At 34.8% G+C, this 26,279-nt stretch overlaps 1 protein-coding gene across 7 annotated transcripts in view; it reads left to right on the forward strand.

Moving 5' to 3' along the window:
• Positions 1-25,934, forward strand: part of LOC113697532 (probable polyribonucleotide nucleotidyltransferase 1, chloroplastic) — a 31,778-nt gene extending 5,844 nt beyond the window's left edge. For 2 of the 7 annotated variants that reach the window (XR_011817137.1, XR_011817139.1), the window contains exons 7-25: positions 80-236; positions 1,525-1,581; positions 3,315-3,428; positions 6,486-6,749; positions 9,268-9,342; positions 13,227-13,340; positions 15,339-15,431; positions 16,082-16,260; positions 16,444-16,627; positions 16,846-16,893; positions 17,094-17,166; positions 19,455-19,528; positions 19,613-19,720; positions 19,832-19,926; positions 20,250-20,313; positions 21,203-21,256; positions 21,340-21,381; positions 22,397-22,860; positions 25,419-25,934. Coding sequence is in view for 1 of the 7 variants with exons in the window: in XM_072055796.1 (XP_071911897.1) it covers positions 80-236; positions 1,525-1,581; positions 3,315-3,428; positions 6,486-6,749; positions 9,268-9,342; positions 13,227-13,340; positions 15,339-15,431; positions 16,082-16,260; positions 16,444-16,627; positions 16,846-16,893; positions 17,094-17,166; positions 19,455-19,528; positions 19,613-19,720; positions 19,832-19,926; positions 20,250-20,313; positions 21,203-21,256; positions 21,340-21,381; positions 22,397-22,783 (2,182 nt within the window). In the remaining 6 variants the exon portion in view is untranslated. Of the gene's footprint in view, positions 1-79; positions 237-1,524; positions 1,582-3,314; positions 3,429-6,485; positions 6,750-9,267; positions 9,343-13,226; positions 13,341-15,338; positions 15,432-16,081; positions 16,261-16,443; positions 16,628-16,845; positions 16,894-17,093; positions 17,167-19,454; positions 19,529-19,612; positions 19,721-19,831; positions 19,927-20,249; positions 20,324-20,678; positions 20,886-21,202; positions 21,257-21,339; positions 21,382-22,396; positions 22,862-25,418 lie in introns of those variants that run through there. The other 5 variants (XR_011817138.1, XR_011817142.1, XM_072055796.1 and 2 more) reach the window with 5 other exon arrangements.
• The last annotated feature ends 345 nt before the right edge of the window (positions 25,935-26,279 follow it).

Consider the following 26,279-nt stretch of genomic DNA (forward strand, 5'->3'; position numbering starts at 1 on the left):
TTGCAGTTCTTGCTTCTGCTAGTTGTACTGGTTTCATGGTGAATATAAATAATTTCCCTTGATTATCTAAACAATACAGAGCACTATCAGAAGTGCCAAATTCTGAACCTGTTGCTGGCGTTCGAGTTGGTCTGATTGGTGACCGGTTCATTGTGAACCCTACAACGAAGGAGATGGAAAAGTCTAAGTTGGATCTGTTGCTGGCAGGCACGGAGACTGCAATATTAATGATTGAGGTTCAATTTTCACTCTTACACATAGAAACAAGCTTTTGCAGCTCTTAATTGCAGATAAGGTCTTGGGTTGCAAATTAATTTGAGTTTCTTAAGCAGATAAATGGGTAATGTATTGCCTGGTTCATCCCATTTTGCCATGAAAATTCAAGTGCTGAATTATCTTATGCCTTATTTATGTTTTGCTCTATCTCCCTCCCTCCCTCCCTCCCTCTCTCTCTCTTTCTCTATCTCTGTCTCCACCAAAACATGTGTATGTCACTGTTTTCTGGGCAGCTAGATGCAAAACTGTAGGTGTCAGTTGCATGTTATTGGTCTCAAACTTCTGGTATGTCAAAGCTCGTGAAGCAATTTTGGCTGCTGAGCTGGTATATCGAAAGAAACTACATTCCTAATACCAAATAATGCATATGTATCTCCTTCCAAAATCTGGATACAAGATACTGATAGCTACATCTAATGCTGTATAGTGGTTAAACAAACATCTTGGTGATTTATCATCTGAACTAGAACATAAAATTGCATGTCAAGATCTTAATTCACAAATTTACAGAAGTTTGAGCATTTTTTGGATGCGATGTTTGACTAAATGAGTGATCTATCAATCATCGCTTAATTGGCAATCAAAATTCAATGTTTTGTGGAGAAGAACTGAAAATCCCTTTATTTGAGTGCTTTTTCCAGTGCCATGCTCTTCGTGCATTTTCCTGTGAGATGCAAGCTTAAATGCACTGTATGGACTTCACTAATTTGGCAATCTGAAATGAAGGTGGTAAGGTTGCTGTTGTGATGCAACTTTGTCTTTAAGCCCTAAATCTGTAGTTGATTCAATTGCGTACCATTTGCACCTCTTTTTTGCATTGAATAGTACTTCTGGGTAATGGTCATAGACCCAGAACTAAATCTGTTTATATTTGACAAAAGCCCTGCCTCCTGCAGTGGGAATTATTTAATTTTGATGAACACACGATCTTTTATTGCATAAATATTAGGCAATCTGTCTTACACATTTTATTAACTTTTTCCGAACTCACTTTTCTACTTAACTTTACATGTGGAAAGTTCAAAATTTAAGAACCAGAAGTTGTATGAAAGGTGCAAAATAATGCATGATCCAGAAAGTCTAGAAACTAAGGATCCAAGAACTATGTTTATTTTCTTTAAAATCAAGAGATCTGGTATAGGAATTAGTTTAACACCTTGTATCTGTGTTAGCAAGTTATGCAAGATTTTGCATGTTTACTGTGTTTTGTTTTACTGATTATGGGATCTTTTATGTTTGATCTCACAGGGTTATTGTGATTTTCTTACTGAAGAGAGGTTGCTTAATGCAGTACAAATTGGGCAGGTTGTTTATTGTAAAATGCTGCTTAATTGTTTAATACTTGGTTAATATTTATTTATCTGAAGACATTTCTTTTGGTTTTACTGTTTGTATTGCTTTAAAGTTCAAAATATCCAATTGCAAGTGTTTGGGAAGGTTAGCTGTTGCAGCCTTTCCTGCATAAGTAGAGAAGATGTTCAAGACTTTGTGTATCAAACTCCTGAGCTTATTAGTTACTTTGAAGCAACATGTGAATGGCAGACCATTGGGGGTGTAGGCCATATGGGGACATGGGGAGGCAGGCCTGCCTAAGAATCTTGAATAATTTCCTTTTAAGTATGAATAGTGTCTTCACATACTTTACATATAAATTATGGAGTATCATTAAAAAATGAGAATTTTGCCCCACGTATAGATTGAGCAATACCTCATTGTTCCCTCCTTTTTCTCTTTTTCTCTTTTTTACCAATGAAACTAAAAAGTCAAAACGTGACCATTGAATTTGTGTACAACTTTCCATCTTCAAGTTCTAGCAATTAATTTTTCGAAAGGTGGTCAAACAAGTTAATGTTAATTCTTTTGTTTTATTTGATTAAAAAAGTTATGTTATAGCACTTTATGTTTAACAAATTAATTTTATCTCATGTGCTAAATTGTACACGTATAGTCAATTTTTTTGGATAAATTTTCTCAAATATTTTTATTGGTTATTGTTTACCTTTTTTTGTGAAACAATCAATGACAGTTAAAGTTCTGTAGTTTACATGTTTTCTTCTTCGTACACTAACTTTTTATTGGTAGTTTTGGAGCATGCATTATGTTCTTTGTTTTGTATGAACGTATATCCATTCGGATTGAGTTTTTTTTTTTTTTAATTTTTTTAAAACTTTTAACATGTTACGCCGTTGTTTGCTTTCCTTTCTTTTTTCTGGTTGCACATCATAGTCTCTTTTGGTCAAACTGTCAAATTTTAAGAATTTACTTCCATATTTCTAAATTGCTTTGGAATTTAACTTTCCAGGTGGTAACTTTATAATTTTTGCAAAGAATCTGTATATTGATAAGAAATGTTAATTACAAAATGAGTTCTTTTGACCAAGAGTGACATTATAGTGGGATAAAGGAAGTTTACTGTTCTCTTGAGCCTCATCACCCTGATGGTCCACCCAAAGCTAGATAATTGCATTTGTCATTGATTATTTCTACACTTAGACCCTTCATTACTGAAGGTGGTATCAAAGGGACAATTACTTGATGTGGATGGCTCAAAGGGTGACCTAGTATGGTCCTACTCCTGAATTTGTACGATCATTCAATTTATTATATTCTAGTATAGAAAAATGACCTAAAAGAACTGAATGAAGCTGACCCTAAATGAAGAATGTTAGTACATTATACTAGTATTTGAATCTCTAAAAGAATGTTGAAAATGTTAAGCAGTATTATTACCTGGTTCTATGTAACTTTCTTTAGGCTTAAAGACTGGAGAAAAGTGTTTTCATCCTTTCTGTATTGCTACAATAGATCTGGAAGAAATAAAAGTGAGAAAATCTTCCTCATGTTGCTGTAGCATTCCAGCAATTTTCATCATGATATAAGATTGCTTTATGCTATACCTTTTTATGTTGCTAGAGTTCCACTTACAAGTTTCCGTAGCTCTATAGTATCAATCAGAATCTTTCAGTGGTTAACTTCTGTCTAACAGCAATTTGTCATAGTGATAGTAATGATCAGATTCTTGCCTTTTGCAATGCCAGGATGCTGTGCGTGCAATTTGCAGGGAAGTGGCTGCTTTAGTGAAGCTATGTGGAAAGCCTAAAATGCTTGATGCAATTAAATTACCTCCTCCAGAGCTATATAAGCATGTTGAAGTATGTGATTATCTTTCTCTGTTTGGAAATTCTGATTCTTTTGTTGTTCGTTTACTCTTTGTAAATTCTTTCCTGTTGTTGACTTTGAACAACTGTATGTTTGCCACAATCCTCACATTTGTAAACAAACATACTACAAAAAATTCTATACACAGTAGTTAAGCATTATTATTCTTAACAGAAGATTCACTATAATTTTGTTTAGAGATTGAATTTTCCATGCATTCATAATTACAAATTTGTGAGCTATCTTGGTTCTACCATTCTTCGATGAAGGAGCTGTTTGGTTAGACTGGCTTCAGTGAAGCAAAGATTACCTATTTTCGAAAGGTTTTGGTGCAGCTTGGACTTAATTGTGAAGAAATTCATACTTTAAAGTGATGTTTTGTTTTTTGATGTTGTCAAATTGGCTGATGAACAATGACTGCAAAACAAGCCTGCAGTAATTGCTTAAAGTTATGGATGGATATCTAAACTGGACATTCAGGGAAAGTTCTGCTTTACCTGTGATATTCTTTTTTGGTGAACATCTACTGCATTCTGAAGTTGCAGGTACATGTTAGAGCCATTGAAGGTCAACGGATTTGATTATCTTTTCTTTTTAGATGAAGCCTTCTGGTTGGCTGGATATATTTGGGGAATCAAGGACAAAACATCTTTTAATCAAAAGAAGCATGCTTTCCATGTTGTTCTCTGTGTTTTCTTTTCTTTTTTCTTTCCTGTCTCTGTTATTTTTGCTTTGTCATTGTTTTGTTTCTTATTTCCTTGGGTTGGCTGGGTAGGGGGAGGTGCTAAGTTTGGTGGTCTGATTTACCTTGTTCTGTTTTTGTTTTCTAGAACAGTTGACCGTCCTTTCACTTATATGTTTACTTTCTGTCACAACTCCATTTTGAGCAGCTTCGAGGACAAATGACATAATTCCACTCTTATTGGATATCTCATGTTTATATATCTTACACCAAGAAGCACGGATGAACCAAAAAACGAAAAACCTATCCATTCCAAACCAGAAAATTTGGTTACCTCATGTGAGGCCCCCAATCCCACATTGGTGGGTGGAAGAGGAAAGGACATGTATATTAGCTTGGGCCCATCGGCTATCAAATATCTTGGGGTTAACCATTTTGAGCCTGTGGTTCCACTCAAAAGTTATTTGGGCTAGCCCGTGGATTTGGGCCATTACAGTTGGTATCAAAGCGAATCTCACATGGTCTGTTCATTGGATGAGCCAAGGCCAGTGTGTTATGGTTCCAACTATGCAAAGGAGTGCAGGAGCTAAGTACTGTGTGAGGCTAAGTGCCACGTCAGATGGGGACCACGTCTAGAGCCTGTATGAGCCATCTCTAGAATTCTAGCACAACTAAGTGGACAATCCGAATTATGACCAGGCCGTTGTGAGGACACAAAAAATCCCAGGAGGGTTGAATGTGAGGCCCCTAATCACACATTAGTGGGAAGACGATGAGAGGATATGTGTATTAGCTTGGGCCGATGGGCTATCAAATAACTTAGGTTAACCATTTTGACCCTAAGATTCACGCAAAAGTTATTTGGGCCAGTCCATGAATCCAGGGCATTGCACTTAGTTGGATTTTGGCAATTTGGTTATGTTTTGGTTATTTTTTGGTTATTTTCACCATTGGTATGGTCAGTGGGTTCAAAAATTTTTTGAACTGTATTTACCTAAACCACATCATATAAATTAGATTATTTTTTATTTTTTATTTGTGTGTTGAATATCGATCTTAAGAGTAGACATGCATTTCAACTTTGGATAATATCTGTTGAAAACTTCTGGACTAAGGTTTCTGTTGCTATATTGTTCTAGTGATTTTTTTAAATCAAGAAAATTGCAAATTTTTGAATTGTTTAGTGTATGTAATTTTTTAATATATAAATGAGAGGTCATTTTGAGAAGATTAAGAAAATTTATATAAAGAATTTGTTTATGGAAAAAGAATGGAAACATTTCTATGAAGCTTTTTTTTTTCTAAAATAATAATTCGTTTCACATAAAATGGATCGGTGACCTGATGTGTCCTAACCAACATTTTCGGGTAATGGACAACCTGTTACCTTGCAAAGATGAACTGGTTTTGGGTACATTTTTGGCCAAACTGGTTTTACTGGATCGAGTCCATTGACCAACACATGGACCAGGTACAAATTGCCCTATCTGTTAGCTGTTGGACTGTTAATACCATTATTAGGGTCTTAGTTTGATTCTTTCAGTTTTCAGTGTCAAGATGCATTGAGGAGTGCACCAAGTCTGCAGAATACCTTATACTAGCCCCATGAAAACCAGTTTGTTATCTGGCCTTATCTGAATTTAAGAGTACCTGTTCTAGTTCAGACTTAGTAATTTCTGGTAAACAATTTTTCTTTCTATTTTTTCAAGACCAATTGATGCCGCGTGGCATCCTTTTTTCGAAGTTAGCATTTTTACTGACCTTGGATAACTAAAGTGTTGGGTGTCAATTTGCATAGCAAACTTTCTGTCATGAAATGTCTTATGTTCTGTTGTGTGCCAATAGTGCAAGAACTTTTTATGGGCAGTGCCTATGGCCGTTAGACAGAGAGTAGTCGATGGTAAGCACTTTCTATTTTTTTTTTGTATATATTATTTATATATACTTTTTCTGTATGTATGTATGTATGTATATGTGTGGACACATACATCTGGTTATTATTGGAGAAGTTATCTGGGATAGATCTTCGTGCAAGTGGAGTTCTTAAGTTTGTATTTGTGTGACCTCAATGCATAAGAAGAAATACATAGTAAATTAACTGGTTGTGGAGTAAGTGCTAAAAATGACAATTTTGCAGGGGTGGTGGATGTTTAGATCAAAATGATTTTTACTTTTCACATCTCAAAACAATGGTTTTTGCGCTGCACCTCTGTTCATTGCAGAGTTCCATCTGTGTAATTTTTTTCTTACCTGCCATTTCACATAAATTGCATATCCATCATTCTCAGATGATGACCTCATTCTTTTGGTGCTCTAATCTAATACAAGATGTAACTATCATAATGTACAAATTCTGTGTGCTGCTCAGGATATTGCAGGTCAAGAATTGGTGGAAGTGTTACAAATTAAAAATAAGATCCCAAGAAGAAAGGCTTTATCATATTTAGAAAACAAGGTTCTGAGTATACTAACAGAGAGAGGTTACATTAGCAAGATTGATGCCATTGTTTCTACCGAGTTGGCACCAGATTTAATTGAGGATGAGGAGGAAGATGAGGAAGTGGTTGTGGATGGTGAAGTTGATGAAGGTGATGTTCACATCAAGCCAGTGTCTCGTAAATCCATTCCCTTGGTAGGGTTCAGCTTTTCTGTCTTCATTTCCAGTTTGCTTCGTTTCTCTCTTCCTTCTCCCTATTTTCATCCTTTCAAATTTTAAACACTTTTAAACATGTTTTGCTTTTTAAGTTATTTCCAGATTTGCCTGATGGTGGAAGTTTTAAGTTTTCTGCTTTACGTTGCTTATTATTCTTTTTAAACCTTTTGTCTTTTATTAGAATTTGAATTAGTTTTGATGGTGATCATTTGCTAGGATCACCTTAGTCAATCCTGCTAATATTTCCCCAAACATCAACTTAAAATTTAGAAATTAAATTGCACCAATGATGTGATTTGCTCAATAAACCCTCAGCTACAAAACTTTATTTTTGGCAAAATCCTGTATACGGGGGAGGATGGCCAGACCTATATTTCATTAATATTTAAAATATTTACTAGGAGGAGGATATGACTGTTACTCCATAGCAAAAGTACAATAATCACAAAATACAAAAAGAAGGCCAAGCCTATCTAAGTGAAGATCCCTGTTGACCAAGTGCGGTAGCTGAGCAAAAAACTTACCTTTTGCCAGTTTTTTTGAATTGTTGAGATTCTTAGGTTGGTTATCCTAATTATTCTTTGTCATCAATGGAGGTCCATTTGTCCATTTTTCCACATCAGCATTCTACTTTTGGCTTAGAAAAACCATTTGCTTTTATGCTAAACTAAGACACGAGTTGTTTTGCTCCTCAAGTTGATATTGTTTTACCTGTTTTTCCATTTCTTAAAACTGATACTCATTAGTTTAAGCAACAAAATATAGCTAAGTAATTAGCTAAACTACTTTGAAGTAACTTAGAAATCAATATAAGTTTGCCTATGGATAACCTTTGTAAAGATCTTACATCAATCTGCTGAAATTAGCCAAATAACAGGATATCCCTAAGATTTGATTAAACACATCCAATGGTACTGAAAACAAGATGTAACATGACCAAAGACTGTTTGTAAGAGTTAGTAACAAAAATGGTTACAACCACTCTGGACAAAAAAGAGATCGCCCCTAGGCATCAAAGTGGTTGAGATTTAGGAAGATATCCATGACATACATTTATTGGCCGGTTTAGTTAAAACTTCTGGAATGATTGATGCCATAGATGCCAAGTTAAATCCCACTAGCCCCATTTTTATCAGAAAGGGAAAAGAAAATTTTATCTATCTGAAGCAATGTTGGAAATGCTAAAGATGCTTGTTGAAGTTTACTCTTACAAAAAAATGGAATTGAGAATATTAATAGGGATTAAACTCTGTGTTAATTAGTTCATTGGTTGCTGGATGTGTCTATTAGGCTTTTAATTATTTTTCTTGTATTTTTCCTTTTCTGCAGATAGTTTACCATGCCATCAGGGTACTTTATGTAGTAAATTTCTACTAAACCATGCAGATAAGGGCAGCAATTTATAGGAACTATATGTTGTTACCAATTTATAGGTCAAGGGAAACATATTTGACCTTTTGAAAAATCTACTCAAATCTAAAGATGCTAATTAAAAAAAAAAATTGCTTGGTCAAGTAGAATGGTGTCCCATCTGGATTTGTATATTGTTATGTAAACTTCTCCTTTTTTAGCTTACACCTCCAGAAGTTGCTGGCATCTTCAAAAAGTTCTGTTTAAATGAAAATTTCAAAATGAGACTTTGAAACAGCATGTGCATAAGAAATCAAGGCAACTTTTTTCAGAAAACACGATTGTGTAAAAATTGTCATCAAAATACTAACTGTGGTGTGAACACATTACCAAAAACATATGAATAGGAATGTTTGAGTAGTTGAATAACCTCTGGGATGGTCTTCACACTATGTTGAGCTCATGGTTTTCGTTGGTGTATAGCCAATAGGTGATACACGTATTCCCTCCTATTAATGATAGAGTAGAAGGTAGTCACATTTTACTTGGACATCACTAGACCAATAGCACTTTGTTGTTCAAATCTGGTACCATCTTTCTAGGATGACTGGGTGATCTATGAATTGTCAATAACAAGATGTACAAGTGGATTGTATTCATCTTCCATAAGAATTCAACATGAAATTGTGGGAATCATTCTTGAATAACTTTGATTGGATGTGTACAAAAGTAGTTGCAACAGCAAATGTGTTTTGTTTATGAGAGTTGAACCCAACCCAAGTTTAGAAGACTTATTTATTCTCCAGGAAGTTGTTTATATAAGGTTATTTTTTTTCAATGATCTTATACTTGTCGATTTAAGCATGCGTCGGCTTATTTCATTTTGATTTATTAAGTACAGAATCCTAATATTGGCTAATTTTCTGTTAATTCTGATAACTGAGACAATGTACACACCTGAAACATCATTTACTGGATATTTTATGGTGAAATTTGGATTTATTGGGTAAGTTAATGCTTTCAGGCATCTGTTTTAGGGCTGTAATCAAGTTGATTTTTCAATTGTAAGGGTTGGATCATTTTGTAACAGGTCTAGTTGGGTTGATATACTTGCTCATTTGCTTTTTCTTGTTTCTTCCATTTTTAGCTCTTTACAGAGGTAGATGTGAAGCTTGTTTTCAAAGAAGTTACATCAAAGTTTCTCCGCAGGCGAATTGTGGAGGTACGATTTGGGTGGACTAAAATATTCAGCAACACATTTACTATGTTGTATAGCAAAAAGATTTCTTTCTTATATCTGGTTTGATCTTATTCAATGACCGATGTTGCCTGAGATCTTATCACTATTAACCTTTTCTGTGCCAATTCTTACCTCTGTCCCCTTTTCTAATCGTTCATCTTTTTTTATTTTTTATTTATGAAAGATGGTGGTGTCTTTTATATGATGTTCCAATGTTGCCCACATAAGTATGCATTGACCTGTCATTGTTCAGTGTAATACTTGACAAATGTGACAATCATCATTACATGTAGGCCCTGTCTATTTTGTCATTACCATCCAAAATTTTGGACCAGATTCTTGTAGTGATTACACAGACTACCATTCAAGGAACAATGAAAGTGCAGTGTATCTCATGCGAAGCAAAATTAATGGGCCCACTAATTTTGATAAAGAGTAGTAAAATTAAGGGAAGGAGTTGGAAATTGGTGAATAAGTTGGTGCAGTTGGAAGCACAAGAAAAAAGAAATTCACTTTGATCCATGATCAGAGGTTTGGTTTTTAGGATAAATCAGTAGGAAACTTAAAATGGGGGCTGGTTTAGTGGACACCCTTAGTAATTCTAGATGAAGAACTAATAAGAAATGATTATTTTATTAGATCTCCAAACTAAATTGCACATACTGAACCTGAATACTTACAGAAATGAATCTATGAGATAGGGTCTAATTTAATTTAAATTCTAACTAATTCTTAGCATCCTAATCTACCTTGTCTTCCTAATCTGATGAAAGTCGACTTTATCCTTCTAATTTTCAAAAATATATTTTGCATCGTAAATTTTTTGCCATTGTGGGTATGTGACAACAAATTAGGAACATATAGAAATTGGTATGGATGTTGATTTCACTTGGACGGAGGGAGTCCTCTTCTTGTAATGGGTGTAACAAGATGTTGAGGACCGTTTTGCCATGCTTACTGATCTATTTTTTTTTTTTTTTTTTTTTTTTTTTACTTTCCATCTATAGAATTTTTTATAAAAATTTGTACCTTAGTATTTGTTCAAAGCTTCGAAAAGAAAAAAATGTTTCTAATGTTTCTACAGTGAGGCTATCTGCTAAACATTAACATTTCTTTTTGGCTCTTTAACAAACAAGTGTTTGCCAAACTATGCGTAAGCAATGAACTTCAATGAATTTCACAATTCGAAACTCAATCACTGCAATTCTGTTTCTTTGCTTTTCCCTGTCAGCTTTGGTCCATGTCCTCGTCTGTCCTCCACTGCTCCACTAGTTCATCCTCCCTTTCTCCTCCTCGTAGCCCCACCCTCCAACCTTACAAAACCAGAGCCCTTCTGCTCCCTCTTTGACCCGCAAGACATTCCTCCTTCCCTTACTCAATACCTTCTACACCCTTCCTTCTACAGGAAGGCATTCTGTGGTGAAGCTCCATTTTGTATCCTAGAAGACTTCAGGATTTCTTTCTGAATATTGGTTCATTGTCTCCGTGGCTTTATATGGACTTTCATGGTGGTCTTGACTGATTTCAGTAATGAGTTTGGCTTGAATGGTTGTTAGAATACCGTAATAAAAAATTTGTTATTTTGGTGATTGTATTCCCTAGCTGAGTATAACAGAGCTAATTTGATGGGTGTTACTCAATTGACTAAATCTGATTGGCTGCCGCTGCCAGATGGTCATATGAAGATTAATTTTGATGGAGCTGTCCTTATAGACATTACTACTGATTGGGCTCAGTTGGTTGTGAGAAACCATGATTGTAAATTTTCGAGGGTCTGGCTAGGAAATTTGAGTTCTTCATGTATTCAGGCAAAGGAACTACTAGTAGATTCCACTCTTTGGTTTTGATTAAGTTTCTAAGAATTGTTGTAGATTGGTCCACAAATCTGCTCAAGATGCTGGACTAATTTTTTTTCTGAAATTTTGGTTGACCGATCCACCTTCTCATGCATGCAGTCACTTTTGCTGATATTTTATGTTGAAAATGAACATGAATTTAAGTTCCTTCTCTGATAAATGTTGGCCCTGTTCTCAACTGATATTGGAAACCTAATTTTAGCTTTTGATTTTTTTAAAAAAAGCTACCTTATTGTGATCTCAATTGCTTTTGACATCTTGATTTTAGGTTTTTTGGGCCCAAAAAACCTGAAAATCAGAAGCAGGTTCGGAGCTGCTTTTGGATTTTGATTCTAGGCTAACTTTTCGTCCAGACAAGAATCCCCTTAACAGTTTGACGTAATTACTAAAATAACTAAAGGCCACATAGTATTTGTTATTTTTTCAGTTATTGAACTTCTTTCGTGATATCTTGGAATTTCGTTTTCAATTTGAAATCATTTATTTAGTTAGTGAGATTAACTGCAATGTTAATGCCTAAAAAAAATGCATTATTAATGATAAGATTGAATCTCCATAAGTAACTAATTACATCAAAAATTTATTTAATGAGCATAAAAGTCCATTTGTGCAGCACATAAGGGTAATTTGGTCATTCAATAGTCAAAATCAGCTTGTCCACTTGTTTTGAGAACACCCATGCGTTCATTAAAATAGAATTTTTAACTGTTTACTGGCAAAACATTGAGTTATTTTGGAAAATCTGAATTTTCGAGAATCAATTCTACAAAGTCAGCTTTTACAAACAGTTGAGAACAAGTCCTTTGACTATGCTTTTCCTTTTGGCTTTGATTAAAAGATAATTATTTGAAAGATCAGCAAAATAAGGCACAATGTTTTTGTTAAATCTGATCTGTTTGTCTTAGCCGATTATGAAGCAATATTGATGTATGAAAATAAGTTAATGTTCTTCTTTTTGCTATTGATAGACAAGTTTCACATTTTGCCCATAGCAAAAACATGGAAAGTAAGTAACATGAGCTTTATGGAGTGGCCCCCAATTGATTATGATGAAACATAGTTCACCATAATAATGGTCTTAAAGCTTGCTGCTGCATGGACATGGTTTTGATGAGAATAAGTACGTAAATGCAGTTGAATTTTCTAGAGTAAATTTTTTGTGAGTGTGTTTGTATGGGGCGGAGAGAGAGAGAGTTTGTATTTGTTTCTGAAGCATGTTAGTGTATGACTACTGTCCACCTGGGAAAGTTTGGTCTTTTAGAAAAGTTGAACAAGGAAATTAGTATATTACGTATGCAAATGAGTCAATTCTTATGGAATAAATAATGATAAATTGAGATATTAATAAAACGGAGTATGCTGAAACATAGACACAGAAGGTGTCTGGGAATGTTTAATGGGATTTCCATCAAACTTGCAGTTTGGGAATTGTAGGAGGCTTAAATTGTAAAACTGCAGTTCATGGGTGTAGCACAGGAACTCTCTGTAAAGTTACATCGCTGAACATGACTTGTAGCCTTCAGAAAGGCACAACTCTGATCATATCATTCATTCGTTTTTCCCATCTTAAATACTTCCAATCCAGAGAAATGCTAAAAGTTGAGAAACAAACTCCTCAGGCAATTTATAGCATTCAAGGATACAGAGGTTAACGACTTATGAGGGGGTATGGATGGGAGGGTTGACAGATGTGGGCTTTAAGGAAGACATGGAGTTCAATGGCATGAGGTATGCAGGATAAATTAGTTATTTTAGTTTATTTGCAGAGAACTTGGTGGCTCTTCTTGGGTTTTTGTTTGTAGCATCAAACATCCATTTAACAAGTAGTTTGTGTGCGAGGTTGAATTGTCTTCAGCTACTAGGATTGGTGTCAGTCCATTGCAACCAAATTTAGGCTCATCTCTCTCTCTCTCTCCTTTAATTATTTATTTTTTTACTGTATTTATTGTTATTGTCATTAATATTAACATTTATTTACATGTATTGTTACATCCTTTTTTTGTGCTTCAGGGAGGAAAACGAAGTGATGGCAGAGCACCTTGTGAGGTACGGCCAATAAACTCATCTTGCGGACTACTTCCCAGAGTACATGGGAGTGCACTGTTTACACGTGGAGAAACACAGGTTTTTTTTTTTTAAAATACTTCCTTTTTTATTTTAGAACTTCATTGAATAATTTTACCATATTTAAGGCTCTTAATGCTCCTCAGATTTTTTTGCATTCTACTCATTCAAATGCTTGTCTGTATTTTGATATGATGTTTTTGAAGTGCTTCCAGTAACACTTTTCAGTTTCTGATTATAGAGCTCCTTTACTGGATATTCTTCATTAGATTCTCTTTATGCGTCTATTGTGGATTGACCAGTTAAACCTCTTATTCAAGGCCAGCTTCTGCAAAAACATTGGGAACTCAAATGATAATCATAAACCAAAAGGTTAAAGGTTTTTGTTGACGTATATCTAATTGGATATATGTGCTTTTAAATTAATTCGGTGAAATCTTTGGGTGGTAGTAAGATCTAATGTGCAAAATACTGGCCATGGCAATTTCAATAATGTTATACCAACCTGATACCTGTTCAAAGATCAAAATACTAGGTCATTTAAATGAGGGATAATTTCAGAAATCTCCCCTGAGGTTTGTAATAATTACAGCCACCAACCTTGAGGTTTGAAAAATTACGGAAATCTCTCCTAGAAAGTATGTTTTGGTAACAAATGGTGATGTAAGCACAAACAGTCTAATGAATATCCTATATTGCCCCTATTTGATTTACAAAAAAAAAAATTAAATGACAAAATAAATCAAATATCAGCATTACTTGCTAAGTGAAAATTTTAAGGTAGTTCTTTGGAGTAAAATTTAGATCATGTTTCAAGGCATCATTTTTTAATGTTTGGACTTTCTTTTTTTCTTCCTTTGCTAAGTAAGTTGTGAAGAAACTATTTTTAACAAATGCATCCCTACTAGTTTGCTAATTATAAAACTAAGCATGAAGTCCCTTTAAATGACCTAGGTTAGAGCTTTTGGATAAAGAAATATTTGCAAATGCGGTTTTCTTTTTTTTTCTTTACACCCACTTTTCACTTAGGATTTGTAGAGTTGTCAAGGCTATTATAGTCTTTTCATAACTTCAGGGGTGGTAAGTGTAATTTTTCAAACCTCAAAGGAGGTGGCTGCAATTGTCAGAAACCTCAGATGTAAATGTTGACATGGTTTGTTAATATCTGCTATGCCTATTTCAGACTTCCAATATTAGTTACGCAGAGTATGTCTACTATGTTTAACTGTGATTTTTTGGGTATAATTCCCAAATATGACTAATTCATTATATTTTTCTGTTTGATTTTCGAGTTTGTCATCGGCATCCTTATTTTATTAAATAGCCTCTTATTGTATACATTTGAGAATTTTTTTTTATGGGGTTATTCTTCAAGTATCCTGCAGTTTTTTGTTTTTTAATAAGATTATCGTCCATATGTAATCTCTGTGCAATCCTTTTCTTCATAACCTATATGCAACTCTAGAGCTCAATAACTTGAAGCTTTACTTGACAATTATGACAATTATGCCTTCAATCTTGTGTTCCTATTCATGAATCTTCTTTCGAAATAATATTAATCACTTGTTTCATTTTACTTGTATGTATTCACCAATGGGAGCCACTTATAAGAGGTCCCCATCTTTCAATGACTTCAGAATCAACTTTAGCCTTACATTGTAAAAATAGAGGAAAAGTATCTTTTGTGATAAAATTCTTGTAAAATTTCTAAACTCAACTGCGTACATATCTTCCACAGGAGATAATCAAATTTTGCCAATTTTATAGCTGAGATGCTTTAATCACCCAGCTGAACCTCTGAAACAAGCTAGACAGACCCACTTCTAGGAGAAATTTCTTACTTTCCAGAAAGTTGACTTTGAAGCTTGTATATCTGTATACTGTACTTTCACTAAACGTTATGCGATTTGTTCTTGGTATGAGGACAAGGATTTAGAACTACTGTATTAGGTATGTACAATTTCTGATGACTGATGTGAAGCTAAGCTTCAGGCAGTGTACTCTTTCTTCCATTGAAGCTTATCCTAGAGGTATCATTCTTTTTTGTCTATTTTACAGTCACTAGCTGTTGCTACACTTGGTGATAAACAAATGGCACAAAAGATTGATAATCTTGTGGATGTGGAAGAATTCAAGAGATTCTATCTTCAGGTGGGGTTTTGTTGCCTGTATGTTGTACAGTTGAGCTTGTGGTGAATCCATCTCTAATATTTATCTACATCCAGCAGAATTGTTCTCTTTTCTGGAACATCGTGAGCATAAAATATTCTACCATTCATATTGCATTTGACTAAAGTTCTTTGAGAGCTGAAATCTTGATATATTTGCTTTCTAAATTGGCTAAAGCATTCAATCTTTTTATATTGGGTAATTAGGCTTTCATCCAAGGTTGTATTGTTAATGCATCATCCTTACCAAAGCCCAAATCTCGCTTCACCTATTCTTTTCCCTTTCTTCCATCTTTCTATCTTTTTCCTTTCAATGAATAAAAACCGTATTGGGAGGTTGGTGCTGATTGCATTGCAGTGTTCCTCGACAGGACTGCATTTTATACTATGACAGAGATGAGTTTTTAGTTTATTTATATATTTATTTGTATTGTGTCTAAATTAGATCCTACGTTGTTCATTGCAAGTTCTGTGTTATCTGTACAAATCTGCTTCTACCTAGTTTGTACTCGGTCGTACTACTGAGAATAGCTGCTAATTGGAAATTTTTGTTTAGAAGTTTAGCGCCATTGCTTTTGTTTGTTTGGCATGACTTGAAAACTTATCTGATGAATCTATTGCTGCTTCATGTAGTACTCATTTCCACCCTCATGTGTTGGTGAAGTTGGGAGGGTGGGGGCACCATCTAGAAGAGAAATTGGTCATGGAGTGCTGGCAGAGAGAGCTCTAGAGCCTATATTGCCTTCTGAGGATGATTTTCCTTATACCATACGTGTTGAGAGTACCATCACTGAGAGCAATGGCTCGTCAAGGTAAAGCAGTCACTTGATGAGTGATACAAGATCTTCTGTCTGAAGTTCTTTTGTATGCTTGAATATTTGTGGAAAAATCTATTTCATCTTTCTGGAGTTCTGCAGATTGTCTCTTCAACGTAAGAAGTTCCTCTGCACTTAATTACTGTTATATCCCATTCATTGACCTAAATCATATTACAGTATGGCATCAGTGTGTGGTGGTTGCTTAGCTTTGCAAGATGCTGGTGTTCCACTAAAGTCCTCTATTGCTGGTATAGCAATGGGTATGGTATTGGACACAAAAGAATTTGGCGGAGATGGAACTCCACTTATCCTTTCTGACATAACTGGATCAGAAGATGCATCTGGAGATATGGATTTCAAGGTTTGTTCAATTTAAGTCTTCTATCTCTAGGGATCCAATGTATTCTGTATTTTTTTTGGTTATTTTTGTTGGATAGCTTTCTGTTGCATTGTTCATTTTTCATTTACAAGGTGACAAAGTAATGAATGAACAAATAGGACGGTACAATTTACTGTCACGTTTTGAAGTTTCAGAGCAAGAGAACCTTTATCATGGTAATCTGTAATCTAATGCTACAGGTAGCTGGAAATAATGATGGTATAACTGCATTCCAGTTGGACATCAAGGTAATGTGATGTTCTATTTTCAGCCGTATATATTTCTCAGACAAGTTATTCATTCTGTATACATCTTTGCATTATCTAGTTCTGCATTTTTCTTCATTGACGCCAAATATTACGATGTTTTCTTTGGTGATGGCACATTGTCTATTCTTATTACTTAAAAGTCTCAGATGTTTTATCCTAGTTCAATTTCTCTACTGTAGGTAGGAGGGATTACTTTACCAATCATGGAGCGGGCTCTCCTGCAAGCAAGAGATGGTCGAAAACATATCCTTGGTAAACTTCATTGTCAAGTAATATCTGCTTCTATGGTCGATTGACAGTGAAACAGCTTGTACTTTTTTCAATGTTACTAATGTGAAGGAAAAGAATCTGGTCCGATTTTAATATTCTTTGTAGATGGGTAGTTGGTGAGAATACTCTAACAGAAGCCTGAAGAGAAATGCAAATACGAGTATTGTAGGAATAATAATGATAAAGGATTGCAAGTACATATTTTATTTGACATAAGTTGAACTCATTTGAAGCAGTGTTTCTTCATGAATTTAATGATGTAAGAGTTTATTTAATCTTGAAATTGCAAGAACAGGACTAGGTACTGTAAAGACAACCCAGGATTTGCACCTAGAATTTACTAGGAATAACACCAGCTGCTATTTCTAAAAACCAAATGCTATTTCTGGCAAAAAGTCACTTCCACAATGAGGTATATCTCTTTTTAAATAAGCCTTACATATTTTATGGACACTTTGGTTGTTTTTCACTATGAAGCAAGCCTAAGTGACATTGTCTTGGCTACTTATTAGAAAGAGCATCACTGGTACTTATTTTATACCACCAAACATGACTTGAAATAAAGAATTATACCAGTATGGGCCTGGGAACCCAAAGGAGAAAATTCTTGGGCTTCTTTGTTTACCGAGTTGTTCCTATTTTTCAGTTTCACGCCACGTTAATGCTGGTTTTCGGCTAGTCTAACTTGAAGTTGGGAAGCACCTCTGACATTGGTGTTGCATGTCCTGACACATTGTCACTACCAACTTGGCACAATGAGAAATGCAAATATGACTTATATAGTTAGTATGGATTGTGACTGCAGGTACATGTTTTTGCAATTCTTGTGAGTGCAATGTTGATAGTGATGCAGTTGCGACATCTAACACCGCTTTGAACTCTTGGATTTCTTGTGGTGCCAAGTTGACAGTGGCGCACGCTAAGTTCAACTTTTATCAAACAAAACCCACATGCATTCTCAGTCCTTACAAATAGTATCCCTACTCAAGTCATATTTGGGAAACAGGTAGCAGCTGAACAATTAGTACCAATTTTACCATTCTTGGTAAGCTGTAGCAAGTTAAAAGCATTATGCTTTAGAAGAAAAAATAAGAAAGTACAGGACTCTCTAAAGGAAACGAACTGGTATTCTTGGTAAAAAGGTAAGAAGTAAAGAACACTGTAACTTAGAATACAGAAGTAATAGGTATTAGACATTTTCCAAATGACCACACAAGGCAGTGTGCAAGACTGCGCCTGTCCAAGGCCCTAGAATCCTTGCTACATTCAGTCCAATTAATTGCGTTCTAGGACCATGCAAGGTGGTCTAGATTTGATAGTTTGTTTGTAGGTGTTCAAAAGGTGGTTTCCACTGTGCACATTGTGGCTGTAGTCCTTTGGAGCACTTAATTCCTAATATTCTTACTAAATAAGGTATGAAATTGATACCAAATCAAATATCTGTGGACTGCACTAGCTAACAATTTTTTTTTCTTTTATTAATGTCCCAAAATGCATAAGCCAATCTATTAGACTTTTTATATTTAAGCATTACTTTCACATCCGGTGTGGGACACTTGCAGTATTAGTAGAGGAGACAAAAGTTAATGATTATAACATTTTAACTTCAAATTAGCATCACAGAGCATTAATGGAGTAGAGGAATATAACTCACTCTCTGGTCCCTAGTAAATTTTTAGGTATATATGTCCTGGACTGAGGAGAGTCGCAAAGATGATGTCATTAGCATCCTGATACTTTTGTTTCTGTATTAGAGATGCGGTACTTAATCGAAACTATGTAGCTATTAGCCACATAATGGGGAAAATCTAACCCTTTCTGACAATGTAGCATCCGAGTTTGTGAATCCAACCCTTTCTAACAATGTAGCATCCAAGTTGTGGTTTGCTGTCTTTAATTATGTTATGTGTCTTGCATCAGTGACTTGGTACTGATCTTATTTATATTCGAGTGGTTTGCATTTTGTAGTCAATGAATTTTTGTGAACTGGAATTATCCTCTGTTCAGTGTATTAATGCTTCCTATATTTTCTCTATCCTCTATATATTTACTGATTACTGAGTTCTGATACTGACTTTTTGTTTTTCGCTTAATTCTCTGTTAGCTTTTACAAACACAATGCCGATTGTAGAGTTTAGATCTTGAATATTTTGTGGATTTGGTTTCTCTTCAGAAAAAACTGTTCTGTAGGAATTCTTAGGATTCTTCTATCTTTGCAAGGACTCACTTCTCCTTTGTTGTTCAACTAAACACTTTTATTCCTGCTTCAGCTGAAATGTCAAAGTGCTGCCCTCCTCCTTCAAAAAGTCTCTCCAAGTATGCTCCAATAATTCATGTTATGAAGGTTTGTTATCTTTTCTATTTGCAATTTGTTCAATGATAGGATGAGTTGAATCTGATGTTTTCTTTATTTCTGAATGCTCAACAGGTCAAACCAGAAAAGATTAACCTCATCATTGGTTCTGGTGGTAAGAAGGTGAAGAGCATTATTGAGGAAACTGGGGTTGAAGCTATTGACGCACAGGATGATGGAACTGTAAGCCAATATACCACTTTGTCATCAAATTTCTATTTCTCCTGGCATTTTCTAATCTTCTTTTGATTCCTTCATTGTGCTATTAATGTTTGTTACACATTATCCTTTCAGGTGAAAATAACTGCCAAAGATTTATCCAGCTTGGAAAAGTCCAAAGCCATAATTAGCAATCTTACAATGGTTCCAACTGTTGGGGATATTTATAGGTAACTTCTCTTCCTTTCATCCTCTGTTTATAATTGCGGTGTCTTCCAAAGACTTTTCCATTATCTATTATGCTATTATCCTGGCAAGCAACTTCTCTTAATCATTCTTGCTTTGTTTGAATGGTACTGGCAGTAAATATCTTCTGACCAAATTCAGTTCTTTAATTCTTACATATAGAAGTGTCTTTATTTTATTGTAGTTGCTGTGTATTTAATCTTCATAGTTGTCACTGACTCCTGTTCATCTTAGTTCTTAGGAGATCAATTTACTTAGCTGTTGAAAACTTGCATTATATCATAATGTTTCTATGTTTTCCGCTCAGGAACCGTGAAATCAAATCCATTGCTCCTTATGGAGCTTTTGTTGAAGTTGCACCTGGACGGGAGGTACATATTTGTAATGCTTCTCTCACACCATTCTTTTCAAACACACATATCATTTACCTATATAGAGTGCGATTCTCTTTGAGAAGTTGCATGCTTTGCATAACATTGTTCTCTAACTAAATATGTAACAAAAGACAAGGAAAGTACTTATATGTCAGGGAGAAAAGGCAACAAAATGCATGTAAAATGATGTAGCAAAAACAAGGCAATCGCTAACCATCTAGTCCTTATAAGATAAACAAAGGAAGACTCAGAGAGTATCAGTTTCCATGTGTGGAATGCTATCTGATTTCATATTGGGCAAAAGACATGAAGTATGTTTAAATCATTTTCTATCAATAGCCTGCATATATGAAATTTTGTAGATAGGACAGCAAGAGAAGGAGAGATTGACAAGAATGGCCAAAACTGTTAAACAGTTTGCACATATTTGGAAGTTCCTATGTTGACAAGGGACTGTCAAAATGGCCAAAAGTGTAGCCCATGTGAAATTAGCTATTTTCATGTAAATGAGAAAGCTAATGAAGTGGCACTTGAATCTGCACAAGAAGAAAACAAGTGACGTTAGAAAGGCAAGTGGCTCTTCAATTATGGTTATACATGCACAAAAGAAAAAGATTATTAAAAATGTCCATCTTGAAAAAGAAAGGGAAAACTACGGCATAAACTGATGCCATGGAGAATCTTAAGATAAACATATGCTTCACCAATTAATAGTGTCATATATAGATGAAGGACATTTTTTAAGCTCAGAGGGGAGGAATATCTTGTATTCTTGATTCCTTTCTATGATCTTTTACGGGGAAATGCATGTATCTCCTAGGAAACTAGAGAAAATACTGCAAAAGCAAAATGCTTTTAGGACTCATAGCTTCCATTTTTCTGCCAGGGGCTCTGCCACATTAGTGAACTGAGTGCCAGTTGGCTGGGTAAAGCAGAAGATGTGAGTTAATTAGCCTTTTGTTTGGTGCATCATTTCTGGAAGCATACAATATAGTAGTTTCTTCATTGTTAAACTTGTTTCAGGCTGTCAAAGTTGGAGACCGAGTTGATGTGAAGCTGATTGAGGTCTGGAAATTCCCTCTCCCTTGTGTCATATCAACTGCAGAAATGTTTTCCCCATTGTTAATCTGCTTTCTGATTTGAAGTTACAGAATTTTGGTTTTATATACGTCTAATGGTCATAAGTTTCTATATGGATAAGTTGAGGATCTATCTGAGTTGACTTATATACTGTTCCAACTTTTGGGCCTTGATATACCTAACTCAGGGAGAGCTTAACCTGGCATACCACATTCACCTGCAGAAAAAGGTCCTTTTTTTTTTTAATTTGGATCAAGCTTCATAATTACTAAATTAATTCCTCCACCCACCTTCCTGGTGGTACTTGTGTATGAAGGGGAAAAAATCTTCATGTTTTGGGCAAATACTCAGGTAGGCTTGGTCTACTGGCCCAACTGTTGACGTGTTTTCTTGCATCATCAGACATTACTCGTCATTACTTTTCTTACATCATCCTACATCATTAAAACCATATGGCTTGGACTATACTGCATGGCCTAGGAGTGGGCTCATAGACCAAGCCTACCTTAGTGTTTTGATATGCTATTATAGATGCTTCAGCCGGTGACAACAAAGAGGTTAGTTGTTTAAAGGGGGCAGAAGTTTCATGTTCTAATGATCTGCTTAGAAATGTGGATTTTTTTATCGGTCACAGATGTTTTGCATTTCAGAATGACTGCAATTTTCCATAGATTATAGCTAATTTTGTGTTCAAATCAACGGAAGAGCCGCTAATAATGTCTAATATGGTGTTGATTTATTTAGCTACGCAAGTGATAGAAAAAGCTGCTCTTGGCCGAAACCTGAGTTTTGGCGTCTTAAAGATGGATTTTATCGATATTCCATAATTAAAATATTGACTACAAAAAATCTAACTTTATTATCATTTAATTGCACATTTGGACGTCTTTGGTATTATGATTTTTGGTGTTATCTACTGTTTTGACAGATACTTCAAGAGTCTTTCTAAAGTGCTTTATGTGCAATTCAAGAGTATCCATAACTTTTGACTCAATTACAGGTCAATGAGAAAGGACAGCTTCGTTTAAGTCGCCGTGCTTTACTTCCAGATCCTGATAAGGGAAACCCCTTAAAAGAGACTACAAGTTCTCAAAAGTCTGTTGATAAGGGTAAACCTAAGAAAGCAGCAACAGTTGTAAAGGATACTTTACCAGTGGAGAATGCTGAATTGGCCAAGGGTATTAAACTTCCAAACCCAGGAAAAAGTAAGCCAGTAGAGAATAAATTGGTTTCAGAAGATAAGTTTGTGAAGAAAATTGTCGTCTCAGACAAGGATGGAGCTCATATTGACAAAGGAAGGCCCAAGAAGAGCAGCAGTAAACAAGTTGTTAATCTTGCCAGCAAAACAGATGGAGCTGTGATAAATGGAGAGGCCAATGGTGGATAGTAAATTAGCATAACCTTCAAATTCATATTGGCTTTACTGTGACTGGGGTGTGATTTTCTCTCACCTTGAGAACTGAGGTATGCACTTCAGCCATCTCTTTTCGTCCATTTCTTTTGTATATTGTATGGGAACCATCCTTATCAAAAGATATCACTTTCAGTAAACAATTACATTACAAAATCATTTTCTTTCTTTGTTTTTCATTTTTTGCCTTAAATGGAACCATTTAGAGAAGAGAAAAGCTAAAACTAGATGATAAACAGAAAGATTAAAACAAAATTGATAAATAAACAGAAAGGTTAAAAACATAAAATAAAAAAGAAAACAAAAAGCCCTGAAACAAAAGTAATCAATTCTCTTAAGAAAATGTAGTCCTTTCTCTTTGGTTATGTAAACTGATTGATTGTGTTTTGATATCATCTCCTGTTATGAACAAGGAATATTTGTGATGATTACTGGTTCCCATTTTCTCAACTACTTACTGATTTTTATTAAGAACATTACTTTAAGTAATCAGCTGATATTTAATTCTCTTACTGATGGTACCATACATTGTTCACAGAGCATCTAATCAGCCAGGTGAATGTGTTAATAATATGCTGTGGTTGTGCCATCATCACTCAATTTATTCATAACAACTAAAACAATATATAATCATCAATATCCATGGTGTGTATGTGATTTATATTGGCACCAATGAAACAGTGCTGTGATAATCTGTTTCCTTTTTCTTCATTTTTTATTCTACTTTTATGACTACATAATTTTTTGAACACTAGAAGCTGCAACAAGTAACCTCTTTCTGCGTCTAGAAACTTTTCTTGAAAAGCAAGAGGAGACAATCTATTGTTTGGTTAATACTCTGTTTGTTCACAAAATGGTCTTACAAAATCTTGAGCTTATTTCTAGTAAGATACCAGCCAAAATCCTATTATTGTTTCTTTCTGCCTAAATATAATTCAATGTACAGGTGCTATATCTCATCTCCGTCATATTTTTCCTTTTTCTTTCCATCCTGTTACGTTACAAGTCCATTGCAAAACTCGGTCTTGACCATGTTATCTTCTCTACTGGCATGAACGAACTCAAACAGTCCAAAAGTGGGTGCGACGAAGTATCAAAAAGCTGTAAATGTGGTTTCTTTTACCAGTTGACGTGACGTCTTCCCTGTTTTTCATAATTCCTGCCTCTTATAGTATTGTTTTCACTGCTTCCCAACCGAAGATATTTCTTGGGGAGCATAATGTTATAATTTTGGCATATTCCCAACTTTTGTATGGTGAGGAACATATCTAATTAAGTTTAACGCTTGGAATATGGATAAGAAATGATTTAGATCAAGTTGAATGATTTAAGATCAGTGTCACGAGAAAACTGGTTTTAGTTAAGAGAACCCTAATGGGTTGGAAGTCATCTATTTAAATACTTACTATGTTATGAGGAGTCATTGAAAATTCCAATCCAAGTAGTCTAATAAACTTAAGTAGTGCTTCCTGTACACTAGTTGGAATTGTATTGTGTTGGGGAAGGTTGCATGTCTCAGACAATGAAAAATTATGTGCACTTCAGCATGACAACACTGCAAATTATCTGATGATCTTTCCTTGAAAAAATTAACTTCGTAAATACCATTCCTTGGCTCCGTGATTTTGTTGATCCAATTGGTACTAGTGGAAAAGGAAAAGGCAAATGCAGAGATATTTTGGCATTTCTTGCTGCAGCAAGCTGGCTGATATATAAGCAATTCTTAAACTGGAGTTATGATTGGTATTTCTCTAGTAGATAGTACAAATAGATGTTAGAGGCATTTAGCTTGCTTTTGGATCTTCTTGTGATGTAAGACGTGAGATATTAAGGTGGCTGAAAACTTGTTTAGGGAAATAATAAGAATATATTTTCCCAAATAATCACCAGTCCAAGTTCTATATTCTTCAATATTTTGGCGGCTCATAAAAGTTAGAAACCATATGAAAGTATGGTTGCAGGAAATTTTCACAACCCCAAGTTCCTAATAGCATGTATACCATTTTATAACTTCAGTTCGTCTCCAGTCACTTAGGCTTAAATGTGAATGCTGAAATTTAACTATTGACTATAGCTTTCTTGTGTTATTAATCCTTTGATACTATATTCCAACTCAATGAAATTCCACTGGGGGCATCGACCTGATGGTTTCTTTGTATTTCATAGCCCTCACTGAATTGCAGGTATGGTACCTAAGTAGCGATTGTAGCTGTTACAGTTATAGATCACAATGTGAAACAAGGCTATTAGAATTGGTATATTGGTTGCAAATTTGAGACCTTGTTATGTTCGACTATTTTAAGCATGCAAGTCTTGATCATAGCTCATCATTACCAATTGCAACTATAAGGCCTTCAGGCATGATTTAATTTTTCGAATTCATTATGCAAATGAACAGTGTGTATTGTCTTGCATCTTTTATTGAAAATGTTTATTAGGCTTCCAGATATATATGGTGATTAATTTGAAAACTAGGAACAGGTTCAAATGCATTACTTGTATATTCTTTTGCAGCCGTCTGCCAGAACTGCCAAATTTGACAATAAAGCTGCATTTAGAAAAATAGGAGATGAAAAAGAGTTCATTGTCTAATGGTTCAAGTTTGCTGCAGGAAATAAATTGTGCACATCCTTCTGTCAGCATGCAAGAGCAGTACAAATATCATGTCTTCATACGCGCGCATCCATGGAGTACACTCATGATAAATTCATTAACTGGAAGCAGAGGATGGATCTAAGGCAACTGCTGCTTATTTTATTGGTAATCTCGAGTTTTGCCCAAAGTGATGTTGCTCCTGATTTCTGAGTTGACACTGACAAGTTTTTGCTGGAACCTATTGAGCAAAAGTTATTCTTAAGATGAGATCAGGGTTGGCCTGTATTCCTTTCTCAGTTGCAAGTTTCAATTTAGATTCGATGAGTTTCAACTCCTTTTAAACTCCACCTGAGAGATTGCATCCCCTCCATCTCATTGAAATCGGGTAAAGGATCCATGTAGAACAATAGTTTACAGATTGAAAATGCGTTGCAAGTATTTATGGATAAGAGGCGTTTTTCTATATGAAAACCTTTGTACTCGAACTTGCTTGCATCAGTTTTCCTTTAAAAAAATTGTAATTTTCTTCTCAGATGATTATTTATAGTCTTCGCTGGTCTGTTGTACATTTAAAATAAGAAATATTCAGTTGTTTAAAGCAAATAATTAAGTCATAAAGATTCTTTTTATTAGCTTTCAGTTTATATTAGAAATAAGGATTTAACATAGATCGGTTGTCAATTTCAGCTTAGGATCTTTTCTTATTAGTTCAATGGAAAAATCGTTCAAAATATTTTTCATATTTTGTTACATGAATTTGTTTGCCCTTCACTTTTAAAATAGTAATTTTACATCCTTTATAAAATCAAGTCGATAAAATTTAATCCTAATGTAAATTTTCAACTACTTTTAATTATGAATCAATCATATGATTCAC

Source organism: Coffea arabica, chromosome 6e (genome assembly GCF_036785885.1).
Source record: "Coffea arabica cultivar ET-39 chromosome 6e, Coffea Arabica ET-39 HiFi, whole genome shotgun sequence".
NCBI lineage: Eukaryota > Viridiplantae > Streptophyta > Magnoliopsida > Gentianales > Rubiaceae > Coffea > Coffea arabica.